The sequence below is a fragment of the Oncorhynchus kisutch genome, linkage group LG5, assembly GCF_002021735.2.
Source record: "Oncorhynchus kisutch isolate 150728-3 linkage group LG5, Okis_V2, whole genome shotgun sequence".
Taxonomy (NCBI): Eukaryota; Metazoa; Chordata; class Actinopteri; order Salmoniformes; family Salmonidae; genus Oncorhynchus; species Oncorhynchus kisutch.
The window spans coordinates 5296267-5317910 of NC_034178.2; the positions used below are offsets into that span (position 1 = coordinate 5296267).

Sequence of the window (21644 nt, forward strand, 5' to 3'; positions counted from 1 at the left end):
GACTAGTCTCTCAAAGCACTTCATGATGACAGAAGTGATTGCAATGGGGCGATAGTCATTTAGTTCAGTTCCCTTAGCTTTCTTGGGAACAGGAACAATGGTGGCCATTTTGAAGCATGTGGGGATAGCAGACTGGGATAGGATTGGTTGAATATGTCCGTAAACACACCATTCAGCTGGTCTGCACATGCTCTGAGGACGCAGCTAGGGATGCCGTCTGGTCCGGCAGCCTTGCTAGGGTTAACACGTTTAAATGTTTTACTCACGTTGGCCACGGAGAAGGAGAGCCTACAAGCTTTGGTAGCAGGCCGTGTCAGTGGCACTGTATTGGGAGTATTGCTCTTAGGTTAGCTTTGTTAAAATCCCCAGCTACAAAAAATGCAGCCTCAGTATGTATGAATTCCAGTTTACATAGAGTCCAGTAAAGTTCTGTCATGGCCGGCGAGGTATCTGCCCAGTAGGCTGCTCCATCTGCCTCTCCTGCGGCGACCACGTTGTTTTGGGTCGGCCTCTGGGATAAGATCCCATGTTCTGGGTGGAGGTCCAAACAGAGGATCCGTTTCGGGAAAGTTGTATTCCTGGTCGTAATGATGGTGAGTTGACGTCGCTTTTATATCCAATAGTTCTTCCCGGCTGTATGTAATAAGACTTGAGATTTTCTGGGCTAACAATATAAGAAATCATACATAAAAAAACGAATAACTGCATACTTTTCTAAGGACCTGAAGCGAGGTGACCATCTTTGTCGGCGCCACCGTGATTACAGCTTTGTGTTATCTTGGGTATGTCTGTATCTACTTTGCACATCTGGATTATTATAATTATCCCCCCCATTCTTCCTGTAAGATTTTCTCAAACCTTGTGGTCAGATGCCATATCAAAACAAGTGGTGATGCAGCCAGTCAAGATGTTCTCAATGGTGCAGCTGTATACATTTTTGAAGATCTGAGGGCCCATGCCAAAACTTTTCAACCTTCTGAGGGGGAAGAGGTGTTTTTGTGCCCTCGTCACGGCTGTGTTAGTGTGTGTGGACCATGATAATTCCTTAGTGATGCAGATTCCCCCAATGAGAGAACCCAGGGGGAGGGTATGACTGTTTCAACGCAGCTGACTGGTTTAGATTTCGGTAGCTCCTCCTCTCTTGAGGAATTTTCTTAGAGGAGTTGTTTCCACAGTACATTCGTTCACATACACTCTGTTATACAAGAGGAACGGTACACTGAGTGTGTGTATAGGGTGTGTAGAGTGTGTGTGTTTGTAGTGTGTGTGTTTAGTCTACTCAGTAGTCTAGAAGTGGGACAAATCAAAATGAGGACAGCAAGTGTACAAGAGTAGGTCAGTAAAGTTTTTCTTTCTCTCTCTCGCTCTCTCTCTCTGTCACTCTGTTTTATATTGTTCCAATGGAGAAGTAGTGTGTGTGTGTGTGTATCTTGGCTCTCTCTCTACCACCATGTTGTGAAAGCTTGTTGCTGCTTTTGAAATGTCTGACTGACTGTCCCTCGCTAGCTGAACAGTTCTGTTCTCTCCCTCTCTCCTTTTCCTCCCTCTCCATTTCCTTCAACTCACTCCCTCGTTCATATCCCCGTCTCCTCACCCTACTGCTCTCTCACTCTCCCTCTCCTTCTCGCCTTCCCTCCCTCTTATTTTCTCCTCACCAGTACATGTGCCGTCTTTATTGGTAACGTTGTTACTTGCCTTGTTTGTAGAGCAGATTCAACGTTTCAAAGACCAAGTCTCTGTTGTTGTAGGTGATATAAGACATTACACAGTTCTGCTGGGCTCCTCTCCTAACAAAACAATCATAGCTGAGTTTCATGACCTCTGTCTCCCTCTCTCTGCTCTACACATCCTGTTCCTGAATACATATTAACTATGGTGGGGCAGTTAGAAGCCTCTGGCTGGATGACGAGGTCTAGTCTGACTGTACTGACTAGCTCTCTGTCTTGTCATTCTGTCTAGTTTGATCAGTCATTATGTTTGATCAATCACTATATTTGATCAATCACTATATTTGATCAGTCATTATTTGATCAGTCATTATGTTTGATCAATCACTATATTTAATCTGTCATTATATTTGATCAGTCATTATGTTTGATCAGTCATTATGTTTGATCAATCACTATATTTAATCAGTCATTATATTTGATCAGTCACTATATTTGTGATTAGTGATTAGAGCGTTGGGCCAGTAACCGAAAGGTTGCTAGATAGAATCCCTGAGCTGACAAGGTAAAAATGTGTTATTCTGCCCATGAACAATGCACTTAACCCACTGTTCCTAGGCTGTCATTGTAAATAAGAATGTGTTCTTAACTGACTTGCCTGGGTAAATAAATGTTTGATCAGTCATTCTATTTGATCAGTCATTCATCCAAATAGGAAAACTGTAACGGCTCTCCTCTTCATCTGATGATGAGGAATAGGAATTATCGGACCAACACGCAGAGTGGTAAGTGTTCATAGAAAATTTAATTAAATAAACTGAACACTGAATGACAATAAAAACAACAAAGAGCGTGAACGACACAAAACAGTCCTGTAAGGTGAAAAAACAGGAAACAACTACCCACAAACACAAGTGGGAACAGGCTACCTAAGTATGGTTCTCAATCAGAGACAACGATTGACAGCTGTCTCTGATTTGGAACCATACCCGGCCAAACACATAGAAATACAACACACAGAACAAAACAGAATGAAAAACATAGAATGCCCACCCCAACTCACGCCCTGACCAAACCAAAATAGAGACATAAAAAAGGAACTAAGGTCAGGACGTGACATCAACAAAATTATGAAAAGGTGCATGCTCTCATTCTCACACACACACACACACACACACACACACACCCTTGTGGGAATCAAATGTATTTTTGCATTCAAAATCCTATTTTCCCTAACTCCTAACCCCTAACTCTAACCCTATCCCTAATTGTAACCCTAATTGTAACCCTAAACCTAACCCCTAAGATTCACATAGTTATTGTCCTCATGGGGACGTGGGAAATGTCCCCACGAGGGAGAATTGTCCTTGTTTTACTATCCTTGTGGGTACTTGTGGCAATTTCAGGTCCCCACACGCATGCACCCACACGCAAAGGTGGTTTCAGCTCAGAGAGATCAAGCCAACATGTAAATTCAAACCACCTGCTGGACAGTAGAATACAGTGTGTATGTGTGTGTGTATGTGATTGCGTTGGAAAGATGTGTTCCTTCAAAGAAGTACAATGAAGCCTTGTGTTACAGCCAGCAGGACTCTCTGGTGATAATGCCTCTCCCTCTCCCTCTCTCTCTCTCTCTCTCTCTCTCTCTCTCTCTCTCTCTCTCTCTCTCTCTCTCTGTCTCTCCCTCTCTCTCTCTCCCTCCCTCTCTTTCTCTCTCTGTCTCTCCCTCTCTCTCTCCCTCCCTCTATTTCTCTCCCTCTCTGTCTCTCTTTCTGTCTCTCTCTCCCTCCCTCTCTGTCTCTCTCTCCCTCCCTCTCATTCTCTCTCTCTCCCTGTAGTCTCTCCCTCTCGCTCTCTCTCCCTCCCTCTCTCTCTCTCCCTCCCTCCCTTTCTCTCTCTCTCCCTCTGTCTCTCTCTCTCCCTCCCTCTTTCTCTTTCCCTCCCTCTCTTTCTCTCTCTCTCCCTCTGTCTCTCCCTCTCTCTCTCGCCCTCTGTCTCCCTCCCTCCCTCCCTCCCTCCCTCCCTCCCTCCCTCCCTCCCTCCCTCCCTCCCTCCCTCCCTCCCTCCCTCCCTCCCTCCCTCCCTCCCTCCCTCCCTACCTACCTCCCTCCCTCCCTCCCTCTCTTTCTTTCTTTCTTTCTCTCTCTCTCTTTCACTCTCTCTCTCTCTTTCTCTAGTGTTGAAATGATTAGATAATAAACAGCTTTAGTGTAGGCAGAGACAGAGGTGTCACAGACCACTCTCTCATTCTGTTGCTCTCTCTCTCTCTGTCATCTGTGCTAGGCGGAGGTTGGCACCACATTGACTGTAAATGCCATGTTGTGTCCACAAATCTCTTCTCACTTATCTTTATGGTGTGTGCGTGCGTGTATGTGTGTGTGTGCCTTTGTACGAGTGTAGATACCGTAGGTCAATGGAATTTTAACTGTCCTGATGATAACCTAGTGTTATCCATTCAGATCCCAAGACATGTTAGTGTCCGGTCCCTGAGAAAACTGTTGGATGTGGATGTGGGAAACAATTCATCAAAAACGAATAGAAAATAAGGAAGGAGAATGATTGGCAACATACAGTAAATGGTATTTATAGTTTTCTCCTATTTGCCAAAACCCATCATCATGACATCCTTGGACAGGAAACAGGAAGTAGACAATGTTCCATCAGAACAGAGAAGCGAGATAAAAGCAACACTCCATCTGTCATCCCTCTCTCTCCTTCTCTCTCTCTCCCCCTCTCTACCATCTCTCTCTCTATCACCCCCCCCCCCCCCCCTCTCTTTCTCTGATCCCAGTACTGCCTGAGGTTTGACCATTCCGTTCCACTGGGACATGACGGAGGCCTCGTGCGAGACGTAAAGCCCTTTGTGTCTGTGTGTGTGTCACAGAGAGAGAGTAACGAAAAGAGAGAGAACTCAAATTCGAACACAAAAAACAAGACTCAACATGCTACCACACACTAAGAACCAGACACTGTCGTACTGAGTTTTACAGTCAAATGTGTGTGTGTGAGTGTGTGTGCACGCCTGCCTTGACTTGCCTCAGAGAACTTTATAGACTTCTGACCAGAGATGACATTACATCACTCTTGTTGCCATGGAGCCCCGCCTGTCTGTCTGTCTGGCTTAGCATTGCACTAAGGACACACACACTCGGGTTCTGTCTTTAATGTGGTGTGTTTGGTAGGGTACAAGCAGAGCTCTAATGACTGGCATTATAGTCTCCAGTAAGACATTCATGATAGTACTGGTTCTGTCTTACCCATTACACACACACGCACACACACACACACACACACACACACACACACACACACACACACACACACACACACACACACACACACACACACACACACACACACACACACACACACACACACACACTGTTCTGTACTCTGCTATTTTGGAAGACAGTTTCCATTGACTTCCTGTAGCTCTCTGCAGGGCCAGCGTTAGCCAATGAGGTAGCAGAATCTTTAACAAATGGCCCTCTACTGTTAGTGGACAACTATTGGTTCTATTCTGGGCTGTGTGTGTGTGTGTGGGAGTCTTGGATTTCCTCAAATTCAAGTCCACACACAGGCAAGCACATACACACACACACACACTGCTGCAGGGATGATCTGCACTGCAGTAGAAAGTGATAATACATGCAGAGCAACATACTCTTACTCTTGGACAGAAACAACTTCTCTACGAAGCAGACAACGTTATGACTCTATTCAACGGTTCAAGTCCTCCTCTCTTCATCCAGGTGTGCCCTGTTCTGAGGGTTGAGAGCTAGGCATGTTGGGTAAAGACCCCCCCACCACGAGCAGCCTTAACCTGATGACCTCTGACATCGCTGTGGAACCCAGTGACATCACAGACGGCCTCGGCATCAGCAGGAAGATGTCGGATGTAGTTGAGAGTTTGGACACCAGAGAGTTGGACATGGGAGATGGAGAGGAGACTGACAATGACCCTACCACCATAGGTGTGTGTATGTGTGTGTGAGAGCTCTTTATATTAATGATATGATGAGAGATGTATCCTATTGGCTTTTTCTCTACCTCTCCAGGGGACAGCCGTATAGGGTTCAGTGCTGTGTATCACACCGTGGGTTTTAAGGAGTCTGAAGCCAGGGTCTATCTCCCTACTGTCCCCATCACTGCTAAGATACTGGAGGTGGAGAGGTTCAACACAGCCCAGGACAGGTTCAACATCACGGCACAGAGGAGTGTCAACAAGGTACCCACACACAGACACACACACACACACACACACACACACACACACACACACACACACACACACACACACACACACACACACACACACACACACACACACACACACACACACACACATTCACACTTGATCTCTGTCTGTGTAGAGTCAGCCTGCAGTGTTTAAGATTGAGCTGAGACATGGAGAGTTCAGCTGGGTGGTCAAGAGAAAGGAGAAACACTTCATGGACCTCCACGGAGAACTGGTCCGATACAAGATGTTCATGAGGGTACCACTACCCTCCCGCAGGTACACACACAGACACACACACACATATCAAATTGTAAAGTGATCAAATACTAAATGATATACTACGAATTCTGATCATAGAAATGTTAGGATTTTTCATGGTACAGTAGATATAGCAAGCTTCAATGCCATACAACTCTCCTTCCGTGACCTCCAACTGCTCTTAAATACAAGTAAAACTAAATCTTAAATACAAGTAAAACTAAATGCAAGCTCTTCAACCGATCGCTGCCTGCACCTGCCCGCCCGTCCAATATCACTACTCTGGACGGCTCTGACTTAGAATACGTGGACAACTACAAATACCTAGGTGTCTAGGTAACTCTCCTTCCAGACCCACGTCAAACATCTCCAATCCAAAGTTAAATCTAGAATTGGCTTCCTATTTCGCAACAAAGCATCCTTCACTCACTCATGCTGCCAAACATACCCTTGTAAAACTGACCATCCTACCAATCCTCGACTTCGGCGATGTCATTTACAAAATAGCCTCCAATACCCTACTCAACAAATTGGATGCAGTCTATCACAGTGCAATCCGTTTTGTCACCAAAGCCCCATATACTACCCACCATTGCGACCTGTACGCTCTCGTTGGCTGGCCCTCGCTTCATACTTGTCGCCAAACCCACTGGCTCCATGTCATCTACAAGACCCTGCTAGGTAAAGTCCCCCCTTATCTCAGCTCGCTGGTCACCATAGCATCACCCACCTGTAGCACGCGCTCCAGCAGGTATATCTCTCTGGTCACCCCCAAAACCAATTATTTCTTTGGCCACCTCTCCTTCCAGTTCTCTGCTGCCAATGACTGGAACGAACTACAGAAATCTCTGAAACTGGAAACACTTATCTCCCTCACTAGCTTTAAGCACCAGCTGTCAGAGCAACTCAAAGATTACTTCACCTGTACATAGCCCACCTATAATTTAGCCCAAACAACTACCTCTTTCCCTACTGTATTTATTTTATTTTATTTTGCTCCTTTGCACCCCATTATTTCTATCTCTACTTTGCACATTCTTCCACTGCAAATCTACCATTCCAGTGTTTTACTTGCTATATTGTATTTACTTTGCCACCATGGCCTTTTTTTTGCCTTTACCTCCCTTATCTCACCTCATTTGCTCACATCGTATATAGACTTGTTTCTACTGTATTATTGACTGTATGTTTGTTTTACTCCATGTGTAACTCTGTGTCGTTGTATGTGTCGAACTACTTTGCTTTATCTTGGCCAGGTCGCAATTGCAAATGAGAACTTGTTCTCAACGTGCCTACCTGGTTAAATAAAGGTGAAATCTCTCTTCTCTCTCTCTCCTCTCTCTCCCTCTCTCTTCTCTCTCTCTCGCTCTCTCTTCTCTCTCTACCTCTCTCTCTCTCACTCTCTCTTCTCTCTCTCTCTTGCTCTCTCTCTCGCTCTGTCTCCCTCTCTCTCTCTCTCGCTCTCTCCCCCCTCTCTCTCACTCGCTCTCTCTCACTCTCTCTCGTTCTCTCTCTCGTTCTCTCTCTCTCTCTCTCTCTCTCGCTCTCTCTCACGTTCTCTCTTCTCTCTCTCTCTCTCTCTCGCTCTCTCTCTCTCTCTCTCTCTCTCTCTCGCTCTCTCTCTCTCTCTCTCTCTCTCTCTCTCTCGCTCTCTCTCTCGCTCTCTCTCAGCCACACAACAAGGAGGAGGACAATGAAGAAGAGTGAAGCCAGACATATTCCTGAGCTACCGCGTGGCGGAGATGAGTTGGCACAAGACGAACAGGTCTACAGCAGAAGGGTAGGTGTGTTTGAATGTGTTTGTCGTATTAACTTTATAGACGAATACAGTATATACTTCATATAAACATTGTACTGTATAGTACATCTACATAGTCATCGTATAGTATACATATATACAGACTATACATCTGTATAGTCATCGTAATACTGCATTTATTATGTTGCCTGTACAGAAACAGCTGGAAGATTATCTGAACAAGCTGTTAAGGATGGCCATGTACAGAAAATACTACCACACTGTGAGTACTACTCATAGAATTATGAATTACAATACTAGAATGGACATGAACCTTCTTATGATGGTCAGGGAGTTGGTCAACCATGGTTTTCCAGTGCTGTGATAAGATATTGTGTAAAATAGCAAATTTGAAGAATTTATCTGAATTGTATTTGTGTTAGCTAGCCAGACAATTTTTGGAGGATACATTTTTTTAAATGAACTGCCAATATGCCAAAATTCTATTTAAACAATACAGTCAAACCACAGCCATACACTGTCTGAAATCAGTTGATGATAGGACTTCTGATATTGTATCATGTAATGGCACTCTCAGCTTTCCAAGAATCTGAGACATGTATGTTCTGTTTACATATATTTAGAGGCTATTTATACAGAAAATGTGTATAAAACCTGCATAATCTGTATTTAAAATGATATGTCAATATTTTAGGTTGACTATAATTCCATTACACAATTTCTGATACACCACATGCCTTACTTTCATTTTCCTGCATAAGTAAAACCAGGATTATGCCTGTACTGCCATTCATTGCAATTAGACTGAGCAAGATGGCTGCCATTTTGGCCCCATTCTGGAACTTTGAGGGTTTATGACATAGCCAGTCTAGTAATATAATAGAATCTCTTTGGTACTACTCAACTACACTAGACTAGACTATAGGCGACTGGAACTGGACTGACTACTACTTCTCTCTTTATCTAATACCCATAAATACGGTTCCTCTCTCTCCTCAGATGGAGTTTATAGACGTCAGCCAGATGTCCTTCATCCATGACCTTGGACCTAAAGGACTGTGAGGAACAACAGATTCATTAACAGATCCTGTCTTTATGACTGCGCCGTCATGCCCATTGTTATTGGAATAGCTGAAAATTGATTTGTTTTATTTTGTGTATTCATCATTTAAACATGTTTCAGGGAGGGGATGATACACAAGCGTTCCGGAGGTCATCGTATCCCAGGCTTGAACTGCTGTGGTCACAGTGAAGCCTGCTACCGCTGGTCTAAACGGTTAGTACACACACGTACAAACACAATGCACGCACAAACATTCACGCACACACACTGATGTATCTCTCCCTGTGTGTGTGTGTGTGTGTGTGCGCACAGCTGGTTGGTGGTGAAGGATTCGTTCCTCTTCTACATGAAGCCAGACTCAGGAGCCATTTCCTTTGTTCTCCTGTTGGACAAAGAGTTCAGCGTCAAAATGGACTCCAAAGACACAGAGACCAAATACGGAGTACGCATCGACAGCCTCTCCAGGTGTGGTGTGTGTATGTGTGTACAGACATGCTAGGAGGTGGGGCCAGGAGATTAAGGAGTTAACTGTGTGTGTGTGTGTGTGTGTGTGTGTGTGTGTGTGTGTGTGTGTGTGTGTGTGTGTGTGTGTGTGTGTGTTCATGCGTGCATGTAGGTGCCTTGTACTGAAGTTGAACAGCTACAGACATGCTCGGTGGTGGGGCCAGGCGATAGAAGACTTTGTCCGTAAACACGGGAGGGCGTTTCTACGAGACCATCGATTTGGTTCCTTTGCTCAGGAGGAGCAGAACATCCCTGCCAAATGGTAACTATGGAATCTGGGAAACAACAATCAACCCCCCCCAAAAAAAATTACTCAGGTAAAGTTTAGTAGTTAGATGTAAGTTTAGTCCATGTTAAGTTTAGTAGTTAGATGTAAGTTTAGTCCATGTTAAGTTTAGTAGTTAGATGTAAGTTTAGTCCATGTTAAGTTTAGTAGTTAGATGTAAGTTTAGTCCATGTTAAGTTCAGTAGTTAGATGTAAGTTTAGTCCATGTTAAGTTCAGTAGTTAGATGTAAGTTTAGTCTATGTTAAGTGTGTGTGTCTGTGAGCTTCTCTCTTTGCCTGTCTGTCTGTGGAGAATGTGCTTCTGTAGCCAACATCACGTGGGTTTGGTTGACTGGAACTGTCAACTGATGTCTGCATCTAAAATACTCCGATCTAGGAGAAGGTGTCAACCACTGTGTGTGTGTGTGTGTGTGTGTGTGTGTGTGTGTGTGTGTGTGTGTGTGTGTGTGTGTGTGTGTGTGTGTGTGTGTGTGTGTGTGTGTGTGTGTGTGTGTGTGTGTGTGTGTGTGTGTGTGTTGTGTAGGTATGTGAATGGGAAGACCTACATGGAGGATGTAGCCGATGCTCTGGAAGAAGCTAAAGAAGAGATCTTCATCACTGACTGGTGGTACGTGCATGCCTGTGTGTTTACGTGTATGTGTGTTTACGTGAATATGTGCATGTATGTGTGTTTACGTGTGTGTGTGTATATATATGTGTGTGTGTAGGGAAATAGACATTGCCGTCAGCAGTTAGTGTGAATACTCACCACAACATAACACAGCTACATGTCATCACCCAAGCAGACTGTAAATGCAGTCTATATATGTGGTATAGTTTACCAGTCCCAGATCGAAAACCTGTGCAGTATTCTTACAGTCGACTCCTGATAAGTGAGATTGTATAAATGTGTGGTAGTGTAATGTAATGCTACCTGTACACCTGTTGGCAGTGGTGTAAAGTACTTAAGTAAAAATACTAGTCGTTTTTTTGTGTATCTGTGCTTTACTTTACTATTTATATTTTTGACTACTTTTACTTCACTACATTCCTAACGAAAATAATGTGCTTTTTACTCCACACATTTTCCCTGACACCCAAAAGTACTCGTTACATTTTGACAGGAAAATGGTCCAATTCACCCACTTATCAAGAGAACATCCCTGGTCAGCCCTACTGCCTCTGATCTGGCGGATACACTTAACACAAATGCTTCTTTTGTAAATGATGTCTGAGTGTTGGAGCGTGCCCTGGCTATCTGTAAATGATGTCTGAGTGTTGGAGCGTGCCCTGGCTATCTGTAAATTATGTCTGAGTGTTGGAGTGTGCCCTGGCTATCTGTAAATGATGTCTGAGTGTTGGAACGTGCCCTGGCTATCTGTAAATTATGTCTGAGTGTTGGAGCGTGCCCTGGCTATCTGTAAATGATGTCTGAGTGTTGGAGCGTGCCCTGGCTATCTGTAAATTATGTCTGAGTGTTGGAGCGTGCCCTGGCTATCTGTAAATTATGTCTGAGTGTTGGAGCATGCCCTGGCTATCTGTAAATGATGTCTGAGAGTTGGAGCGTGCCCTGGCTATCTGTAAATGATGTCTGAGTGTTGGAGCGTGCCCTGGCTATCTGTAAATGATGTCTGAGTGTTGCAGTGTGCCCTGGCTATCTGTAAATGATGTCTGAGTGTTGGAGCGTGCCCTGGCTATCTGTAAATTATGTCTGAGTGTTGGAGCGTGCCCTGGCTATCTGTAAATTATGTCTGAGTGTTGGAGCGTGCCCTGGCTATCTGTAAATTATGTCTGAGTGTTGGAGCATGCCCTGGCTATCTGTAAATGATGTCTGAGAGTTGGAGCGTGCCCTGGCTATCTGTAAATGATGTCTGAGTGTTGGAGCGTGCCCTGGCTATCTGTAAATGATGTCTGAGTGTTGCAGTGTGCCCTGGCTATCTGTAAATGATGTCTGAGTGTTGGAGCGTGCCCTGGCTATCTGTAAATTATGTCTGAGTGTTGGAGCGTGCCCTGGTTATCTGTAAATGATGTCTGAGTGTTGGAGCGTGCCCTGGCTATCTGTAAATGATGTCTGAGTGTTGGAGCGTGCCCTGGCTATCTGTAACTGATGTCTGAGTGTTGGAGCGTGGCCTGGCTATCTGTAAATGATGTCTGAGTGTTGGAGCGTGCCCTGGCTATCTGTAAATGATGTCTGAGTGTTGGAGCGTGCCCTGGCTATCTGTAAATTATGTCTGAGTGTTGGAGCGTGCCCTGGTTATCTGTAAATGATGTCTGAGTGTTGGAGTGTGCCCTGGCTATCTGTAAATGATGTCTGAGTGTTGGAGCGTGCCCTGGTTATCTGTAAATGATGTCTGAGTGTTGGAGCGTGCCCTGGCTATCTGTAAATTATGTCTGAGTGTTGGAGCGTGCCTTGGTTATCTGTAAATGATGTCTGAGTGTTGGAGTGTGCCCTGGCTATCTGTAAATGATGTCTGAGTGTTGGAGCGTGCCCTGGTTATCTGTAAATGATGTCTGAGTGTTGGAGCGTGCCCTGGCTATCTGTAAATTATGTCTGAGTGTTGGAGCGTGCCCTGGTTATCTGTAAATGATGTCTGTGTTGTAGCGTGCCCTGGTTATCTGTAAATTATGTCTGAGTGTTGGAGCGTCCCCTGGCTATCTGTAAATTATGTCTGAGTGTTGGAGCGTGCCCTGGCTATCTGTAAATTATGTCTGAGTGTTGGAGCGTCCCCTGGTTATCCGTCAAATAAAAAAATAAGAATATTGTGCCGTCTGGTTTGTTTAATAAAGGAAGTTGAAATGAATTATTATTTAACTTTAACTTTTGATACTTAAGTATATTTTAGCAATTACATTTACTTTTGATACTTAAGTACATTTAAAACCAAATCCTTTTTGAGATCAACTGAAGCATATGTGATGTACGTCGACTTCTTTTCAAATATTTTGGCTAAATATTAATCCCTGGAGCTAAACAGACACTGTACAATGCAAAGTAGTTTGCTCATCAAACTGGTTGAACAGCTTACCACATTTCACTAATAGGTTTTGGTGTGTGTGCGTGTGAGTGTGTAGGTTGAGTCCAGAGATCTTCCTGAAGAGGCCAGTTGTGGAGGGAAACAAATGGAGACTGGACTGCATCCTCAAACGCAAAGCAGTAAGTTACACTTGTTATTCCAGATAACATTTATAACCACTGATACTGCAATATCACATGTTTGCTAATATAATAGGATGTTGGAATTGGCCCATACACCCTCTCTCACTCTGTCTCTCGCTCTTTCTCTCTCTCACTCTGTCTGTCTCGCTCTGTCTCTCTCTCTTTCTCTCTCTCACTCTGTCTGTCTCGCTCTGTCTCTCTCTCTTTCTCTCTCTCACGTTCTGTCTTTCTCTCTCTCTCTCACTCTTTCTCTCTCTCACATTCTGTCTCTCTCTCTCTCTCTCTCTCTCTCTGTCTCTCTCTCTCTCTCTCTCCTCTCTCTCTCTCTCTCTCTCTCTCTCTCTCTCTCTCTCTCTCTCTCTCTCTCTCTCTCTCTCTCTCTCTCTCAACAGCAACAGGGGGTTCATATCTTTGTGATGCTGTATAAGGAGGTGGAGCTAGCTCTGGGCATCAACAGTGAATACAGCAAGAGAACACTAATGCACCTGCACCCCAACATCAAGGTAGGAGTGCGTGTCTGTATGTGTGTGTCTGTGTGTATGTGTGTGTCTGTGTGTGTGTGTGTCTGTGTCTGTGTGTCTGTATGTGTGTGTGTGTGTGTCTGTATGTGTGTGTGTGTCTGTGTGTCTGTGTGTGTGTGTGTGTCTGTGTGTATTAAATGTGGGTGTTTTTCCTTCAGGTGATGCGCCACCCAGACCATGTGTCGTCGTCTGTCTACCTGTGGGCACATCATGAGAAGATCATCGTCATCGACCAATCAGTGGCCTTCGTTGGCGGGATAGACCTGGCGTATGGTCGCTGGGACGACCGAGAGCATCGCCTGACAGACGTGGGGAGTGTGACACGCTCTGTTGCCCTGGAGATGGAGCAGGTCAGACACAAACTTGGAATAGCAAAAACCTGTTGAGCTTACATAAGAGAGAAATACATAACACATAATACATATTACATAATACATAATACATAATACATACAACATACAACATACAACATACAACATACAACATACAACATAATACATATTACATATTACATATTACATATTACATAATGCATAACACATAATACATACAACATAATACATAATACATACAACATAATACATAATACATATTACATAATACATACAACATAATACATATTACATAATACATATTACATATTACATAATACATATTACATAATACATATTACATAATACATAATACATAATACATAATACATACAACATACAACATAATACATATTACATAATACATATTACATATTACATAATACATAATACATAATACATACAACATACAACATAATACATATTACATAATACATATTACATATTACATAATACATATTACATAATACATATTACATAATACATAATACATAATACATACAACATACAACATAATACATAATACATAATACATACAACATACAACATAATACATATTACATAATACATATTACATATTACATAATACATATTACATAATACATATTACATATTACATAATACATATTACATATTACATAATGCATAACACATAATACATACAACATAATACATAATACATAAAACATAACACATAATACATAATACCACAAAAATAAGTGACCATTACCTTTATTCCCACCTTCAGTCTCAGAGCTCTGCCCACCATCCCTCCAGTAGGGGAGTGTCCTCTACTGATGGTGCCGCCAATAGCAACGGAGGCAAACAATCACTGCCTGGCAACCCAGGGGTGGAGCTTCCACGGCTGAAGGGGATTGGACGAACCAGGAGGATGCACTTCTCCCTGGTCAAGCACCTCCACAAACACACTCTGCAGCATGCAGACAGCATCAGCTCCCTGGACAGCGCTGGTACGTGTGTGTGTGTGTGTGTGTGTGTGTGTGTGTGTGTGTGTGTGTGTGTGTGTGTGTGTGTGTGTGTGTGTGTGTGTGTGTGTGTGTGTGTGTGTGTGTGTGTGTGTTGAGGGGTTGTGCATATGTGTGTCACTGATCTGACCCCTCTCTCTTTCTCTGTTGTGTTCTTTCTCTCTTGTGCGTGCGTCCGTGCGTGTCTGTGTGCTTGCGTGCGTGTCTGTCTGTGTGTGTGTGCGTGCGTGTCTGTGTGTGTGTGCGTGCGTGTCTGTGTTTGTTCAGACAGTGGTTCAGTGCGGAGCCTCCAGACAGGTGTAGGAGAGCTGAGGGGTAACACCAGGTTTTGGCATGGAAAAGACTACTGCAACTTTGTCTACAAGGACTGGATACAGCTGGAGAAACCCTTCGATGGTAGGACACACACACACACACACTCACACACGCTAGCGTACATACTACATTCTTTGACAGTAGTTTTCCTCTAGTATGTGGATATAATGGTAATAACACCTCATTTATCAGATCAACTGTTGATGTGTTCTCTCTCTCCAGACTTCATTGACAGGTACACCACTCCCAGGATGCCGTGGCATGACATCTCCTCTGTGGTCCATGGGAAAGCTGCCAGGGACGTGGCCAGACACTTCATACAGCGCTGGAACTTCTGTAAGGTCAGACCCAGCACACACCCGTTACCGTACCTCAAGTGCCTCGTTGAACTGAGAGCCGCTTTTCCACGTCTGTCTATTCTCTCTTTCTCTCTGTAGATAATGAAGCCTAAGTATCATTCTCTCTCCTACCCGTACCTCCTGCCCAAGTCTCACAGCAGTGCCAGCGAGCTGAGGTACCAGGTGCCCGACTGTGTTCCCACTAGAGTACAGGTAAGACACACACACACACACACACACACACACACACACACACACACACACACACTGCTGACACACTAACGTGTGTTGTCCTGTCCAGGTGTTGCGGTCAGCAGCTGACTGGTCAGCAGGTATTAAGTATCATGAGGAGTCCATCCACAACGCCTACCTCCAGACTATCGCCAGGAGCAAGCACTTCATCTACATAGAGGTACATACACTGTACATAACACTACATTACACTGTCTAGCACTGCATCCAGTACACTCTACATAGAGGTACATACACTGTACATACTACTACATTACACTGTCTAGCACTGCATCCAGTACACTCTACATAGAGGTACATACACTGTACATACTACTACATTACACTGTGTAGCACTGCATCCAGTACACTCTACATAGAGGTACATACACTGTACATACTACTACATTACACTGTGTAGCACTGCATCCAGTACACTCTACATAGAGGTACATACACTGTACATACTACTACATTACACTGTGTAGCACTGCATCCAGTACACTCTACATAGAGGTACATACACTGTACATAACACTACATTACACTGTGTAGCACTGCATCCAGTACACTCTACATAGAGGTACATACACTGTACATACTACTACATTACACTGTGTAGCACTGCATCTAGTACTCTCTACATAGAGGTACATACACTGTACATACTACTACATTACACTGTGTAGCACTGCATCTAGTACACTCTACATAGAGGTACATACACTGTACATACTACTACATTACACTGTGTAGCACTGCATCTAGTACACTCTACATAGAGGTACATACACTGTACATACTACTACATTACACTGTGTAGCACTGCAGGGTGGCAGGGTAGTCTAGTGGTTAGAGCGTTGGACTAGTAACCGGAAGGTTGTGAGTTCAAACCCCCGAGCTGACAAGGTACAAATCTGTCGTTCTGCCCCTGAACAGGCAGTTAACCCACTGTTCCCAGGCCGTCATTGAAAATAAGAATGTGTTCTTAACTGACTTGCCTAGTTAAATAAAGGTAAAAAAAAAAAAAAAAAAAAAAAATAGAGGTACATACACTGTACATACTACTACATTACACTGTGTAGCACTGCATCTAGTACACTCTACATAGAGGTACATACACTGTACATACTACTACATTACACTGTGTAGCACTGCATCTAGTACACTCTACATAGAGGTACATACACTGTACATACTACTACATTACACTCTCTCTCTCTCTTTTTTCTCTCTCTCTTATTTTTCTCTTTCTCTCTCTCTCTCTCTCTCTCTCTCTCTCTCTCTCTCTCTCTATCTATCTATCTCCTCTCTCTCTCTCTTCTCTCTTCTCCCTCTCTCTATCTCCTCTCTCTCTCTCTATCTCCTCTCTCTCTCTCTTCTCTCTTCTCCCTCTCTCTATCTCCTCTCTCTCTCTTCTCTCTCTCGCTCTCTCTCTCTCTATCTCATCTCTCTCTATCTCATCTCTCTCTATCTCATCTCTCTCTATCTCTCTATCTCATCTCTCTCTCTTCTCCCTCTCTCTATCTCATCTCTCTCTCTATCTCATCTCTCTCTATCTCATCTCCTCTCTCTCTTTCTTCTCCCTCTCTCTATCTCATCTCTCTCTCTCTCTCTTCTCTTCTCTCTCTGCTCCCTCACTCTATCTCATCTCATCTCTCTCTCATCAGAACCAGTTTTTCATCAGTTGTTCAGACAACAAGATGGTCTATAACAAGATCGGAGAAGCGCTCATCGAGAGGATCCTCAGAGCTCACAAGTATGTGTGTGTGTTGGTGTGTGAGGTGTGTGTGTGTTGGTGTGGGTGTTTGTGTGTGTTTACTGTGTGTGTGTGTTTGCATGTGTTTTAGTGTGTGTGTGTTGGTGTGTGAGATGTGTAAGGTGTGTGTGTTTGTTGGTGTGTGAGGTGTGTATGTTTGTTGGTGTGTGTTTTAGTGTGTGTTTGTGTGTGTTTTAGTGTGTGTGTGTTGGTGTCTGAGGTGTGTGTGTTTGTGTGTGTTAAGGTGTTTGTGTGTGAGGTGTGTGTGTGAGGTGTGTGTTTTAGTGTGTGTGTGTTGGAGTGTAAGGTGTGTGTGTTTGTGTGTGTGTTTTAGTGTTTGTGTGTTAGTGTGTGAGGTTTGTGTGTGTTTTAGTGTATGTGTGTGTTGGTGTGTGAGGTGTGTGTGTTGTTGTGTGAGGTGCGTGTGTTTGTGTGTGTTTTAGTGTGTGTGTTTGTGTGTAAGGTGTTAGTTTTAGTTTTTATCTCTCTGTAGGGAGGGCAAGAAGTTCCGTGTGTACGTGGTGACTCCACTACTTCCTGGGTTTGAAGGTGACATCACAACAGGGGGAGGAAACGCCCTTCAGGCCGTCATGCACTTCAACTACAGGTGACACACACACACACACACACAACATGCAGTGTTTTCATTATTAACTGAACTCTCCTATCCTCTTCAGGACCATGATCAGAGGTGAATACTCCATCATCTCCCAGCTGAAGAAAGAAAGTAAGGATATTCACACTCACACCTCCAGTGGATGAACTCCATATGGTTCTGTGGTCTGAGAACTAACTGTGTGTGTGTGTGTTCCAGTGGATGAACTACAGTGGATGAACTACATCTCGTTCTGTGGTCTGAGGACCCACGCTGAGCTGGAGGGACGCCTGGTCACAGAGCTCATCTACGTCCACAGCAAGATGCTCATCGCAGACGACAACACCGTCATCATCGGTAGGTGTGTGTTGGGGGTGGGGAGAAGGCAGTTTTGTGTGAGTACGTATGTTTTCATGAAGGGATTTCAGGGAGAAACAAAAAGTATTCAACATGTTTCATATTCATATAACAAGCATGACTAAGAATTTGCAGCGTTCACAAAGTGATGCTGAGAGTTGGATGGAGCCTCACTTTTTATTCTTGATCCCTCTGCTGATGAATGAGTGAACTGCAGCCTCTGTGTTCATCCCATTGGCTTTGGCTGCAATCTGATGCGTTTTCTGTGTGTGTGTGTCTGTGTTAGGTTCGGCCAACATCAACGACCGCAGCATGTTGGGGAAGCGTGACAGCGAGGTGGCGGTGATCATTGAGGACTCTGAGACCGTTACCGCGGTGATGGACGGACATGAGTACCAGGCTGGACGCTACGCACTGGGGCTTCGTCTAGAGTGCTTCAGGTACACACACACACACACACACACACACACACACAAATACACACACACACATATATACACATACACACACACACACTTATATACACATTGACACACACATACACACACACTGCAGCTATGCCTTGGGTGGTTTGGGTGTGTGTAACTGTTCTTTTGGACCTCATCTGATCACTAAGACAGTACACATCTCATTGTGTGTGTGTGTGTGTGTTCTCTCCTGTCAGGACTATCCTTGGAGCCCATATGGACACGACCATAGATGTGTCTGACCCTATCTCTGACCACTTCTATAAGGATGTCTGGATGACCACCGCTGGACGCAACGCAACCATCTATGAGAAGGTGTGTGTGTGTGTGTGTGTGTGTGTGTGTGTGTGTGTGTGTGCGCAACCTGCTTTATGAAAGAGATTTTTAACTAACTTTTCTCTCTCATTCTCCCTCCCTCCTCTCTCTCCAGGTGTTCCGGTGCCTGCCGTCCTCCCTGGTTCGTAACATGTCTGAGTTAGAGAGTTACCAGACGAACCCAGGCCTGGCCCAGTCTGACCCAGGTAAAGCCCAGGAGGAGCTAAGGAGGATCAGAGGGTTCCTGGTTCAATTCCCTCTGGACTTCCTCTCAGAACAGAACCTAATGCCTTCTGTTGGGACCAAGGAGGGCATGGTGCCTACTGAGATCTGGACCTAGAGGACTAGATACACACACACACACACACACTCAGGACAAGACACACACACACACTCAGGACAAGACACACAACACACACACACACAGACCACTGCATTGAACTGTGGATCTTTAGAATGAAGTTGAACTCTGGACCTCCAGCTGATAGCTGACAACTTAAACCACAAACATGGAGGACCATGATGCTGCTTGGCCCGTCACATCCACAACTCAGCCAATGAGACTGATTGCCACGTGGACTAATAAGGAAGTGCAGGGTTCTCATATCCATTCAGGAGGACGCAGCGCTACAGGATATTCAGATAGAAATATATTGTGTAGAGCAGATCATCACTTCTCATCATGTAGGATAGGGACCTGGTTAGCTCCATATTCATATATTTCTATCTGCAAATGTATAGGTTTAGAATGTTTCACCTGACTGAATACACCTGAAAATGGGTGAAGAAAATGAGCACCTTATTCCAAGTAGAACCTCCTTCATTTCTAAATGTTTTGTCCTGTTTTGTGCCTTCTGAACGTGACCCTGGACACTCCTATGCCTGTCACCTACTCCGTTGGTTATGCATGTTCGTATGGTCGTAGCACTACGTAAGCTTACATACTGTCTTTAGCTGTAGTGCCTAAAGTTCTGTTATTTCTTTCTAGAATGGAGGTTGTCTTTGAGAAGAACACATGTAAATGTTTACAATCTAAATATGGAATTGTTCTGTAAAATCGTAATTGTAAAACGAGACTTTTAAAGCTCAACATAAATGTTATGTTAAATTAACCACAAAACCACGATTAAAAACTCACTGAATTTCAGCATGAATCGCAACTACCTACGGCCTTCGGTCTTCTGCCTTTAAGTATACCTACTGTTCTATCACGCCTTGTAAGTATTTGTATTGCCAATTGTATACATAATGTATCATATTGCCAATTATTTAATTAAATCATCAATCCCATAATTTCTAAATACATGTTCAATATACTTTATTAGAAAATCAACTTTATTGGAGAAACTCGAGTGCTGTTCTGGTTCTCAACTGCCAGATCTATTCTACTGCAAGGATGGCTGGGATGAACACATAACCGATGGGATGTTTTTACCAATGTCAGTCCACACCAGCCAGCAGAGGGCGCCACACACCCATCTATCTCTGTCTGCACTTGCGTACTTAAAACTTAAAATGTACTTAAAACGATTGATTGATTAACGTGAGAGGAGGAGCAGGCTCCAGTGTAAAATACATTATGTACCATGTAGCCCGGGCTACTATATCCAAAGATACACACACACCAGCCCGGGCTACTATATCCAAAGATACACACACACCAGCCCGGGCTACTATATCCAAAGATACACACACACCAGCCCGGGCTACTATATCCAAAGATACACACACACCAGCCCGGGCTACTATATCCAAAGATACACACACACCAGCCCGGGCTACTATATCCAAAGATACACACACACCAGCCCGGGCTACTATATCCAAAGATACACACACACCAGCCCGGGCTACTATATCCAAAGAAACACACACACCAGCCCGGGCTACTATATCCAAAGATACACACACACCAGCCCGGGCTACTATATCCAAAGATACACACACACACCAGCCCTGGCTACTATATCCAAAGATACACACACACACCAGCCCGGGCTACTATATCCAAAGATACACACACACACCAGCCCTGGCCACTATATCCAAAGATACACACACACCAGCCCGGGCTACTATATCCAAAGAAACACACACACCAGCCCGGGCTACTATATCCAAAGATACACACACACACCAGTCCGGGCTACTATATCCAAAGATACACACACACACCAGCCCGGGCTACTATATCCAAAGATACACACACACCAGCCCGGGCTACTATATCCAAAGATACACACACACCAGCCCGGGCTACTATATCCAAAGATACACACACACCAGCCCTGGCCACTATATCCAAAGATACACACACACCAGCCCGGGCTACTATATCCAAAGATACACACACACACCAGCCCTGGCTACTATATCCAAAGATACACACACACACCAGCCCGGGCTACTATATCCAAAGATACACACACACACCAGCCCTGGCCACTATATCCAAAGATACACACACACCAGCCCG

General features: G+C 44.2%; 1 protein-coding gene across 7 annotated transcripts; it reads left to right on the forward strand.

The window, feature by feature from the left end:
- The first annotated feature begins 1181 nt into the window (after positions 1-1181).
- Positions 1182-20469, forward strand: LOC109906747 (phospholipase D1). 7 transcript variants are annotated; one of them, XR_004209933.1, is made up of 28 exons: positions 1189-1335; positions 2383-2452; positions 4459-4518; positions 5420-5641; positions 5726-5895; positions 6041-6183; positions 7837-7945; positions 8121-8186; positions 8924-8982; positions 9108-9200; positions 9300-9452; positions 9604-9753; positions 10301-10384; positions 12829-12910; positions 13306-13416; positions 13593-13784; positions 14554-14776; positions 15059-15187; positions 15329-15447; positions 15544-15657; positions 15746-15856; positions 17346-17434; positions 17928-18041; positions 18112-18161; positions 18249-18390; positions 18673-18826; positions 19051-19168; positions 19284-20331. XR_004209933.1 is itself a non-coding variant. In XM_031824228.1 (27 exons), the coding sequence occupies exons 3-27, from the start codon at positions 5452-5454 to the stop codon at positions 19506-19508; spliced, it is 3186 nt and encodes a 1061-aa protein (XP_031680088.1). In that variant the 5' UTR covers positions 1190-1335; positions 2383-2452; positions 5420-5451; the 3' UTR covers positions 19509-20469. The 7 variants fall into 7 exon arrangements, 6 of the variants coding, with proteins under 6 accessions (XP_031680085.1, XP_031680088.1, XP_031680087.1 ...); XM_031824228.1 differs by lacking the exon at positions 4459-4518 and having other exon boundaries at positions 1190-1335; positions 18249-18386; positions 19284-20469; XM_031824227.1 differs by lacking the exon at positions 2383-2452 and having other exon boundaries at positions 1190-1335; positions 18249-18386; positions 19284-20469.
- Positions 20470-21644: the final 1175 nt, after the last annotated feature.

Coding starts and splice junctions, on each gene's coding strand:
- LOC109906747 (XM_031824225.1), top strand. CDS start 5,452: ATGTTGGGTAAAGACCCCCCCACCACGAGCAGCCTTAACCTGATGACC. Junction 6,184..7,836: donor GTACCACTACCCTCCCGCAG/GTACACACACAG, acceptor GCTCTCTCTCAG/CCACACAACAAGGAGGAGGA. Junction 15,448..15,543: donor AGCGCTGGAACTTCTGTAAG/GTCAGACCCAGC, acceptor TTCTCTCTGTAG/ATAATGAAGCCTAAGTATCA.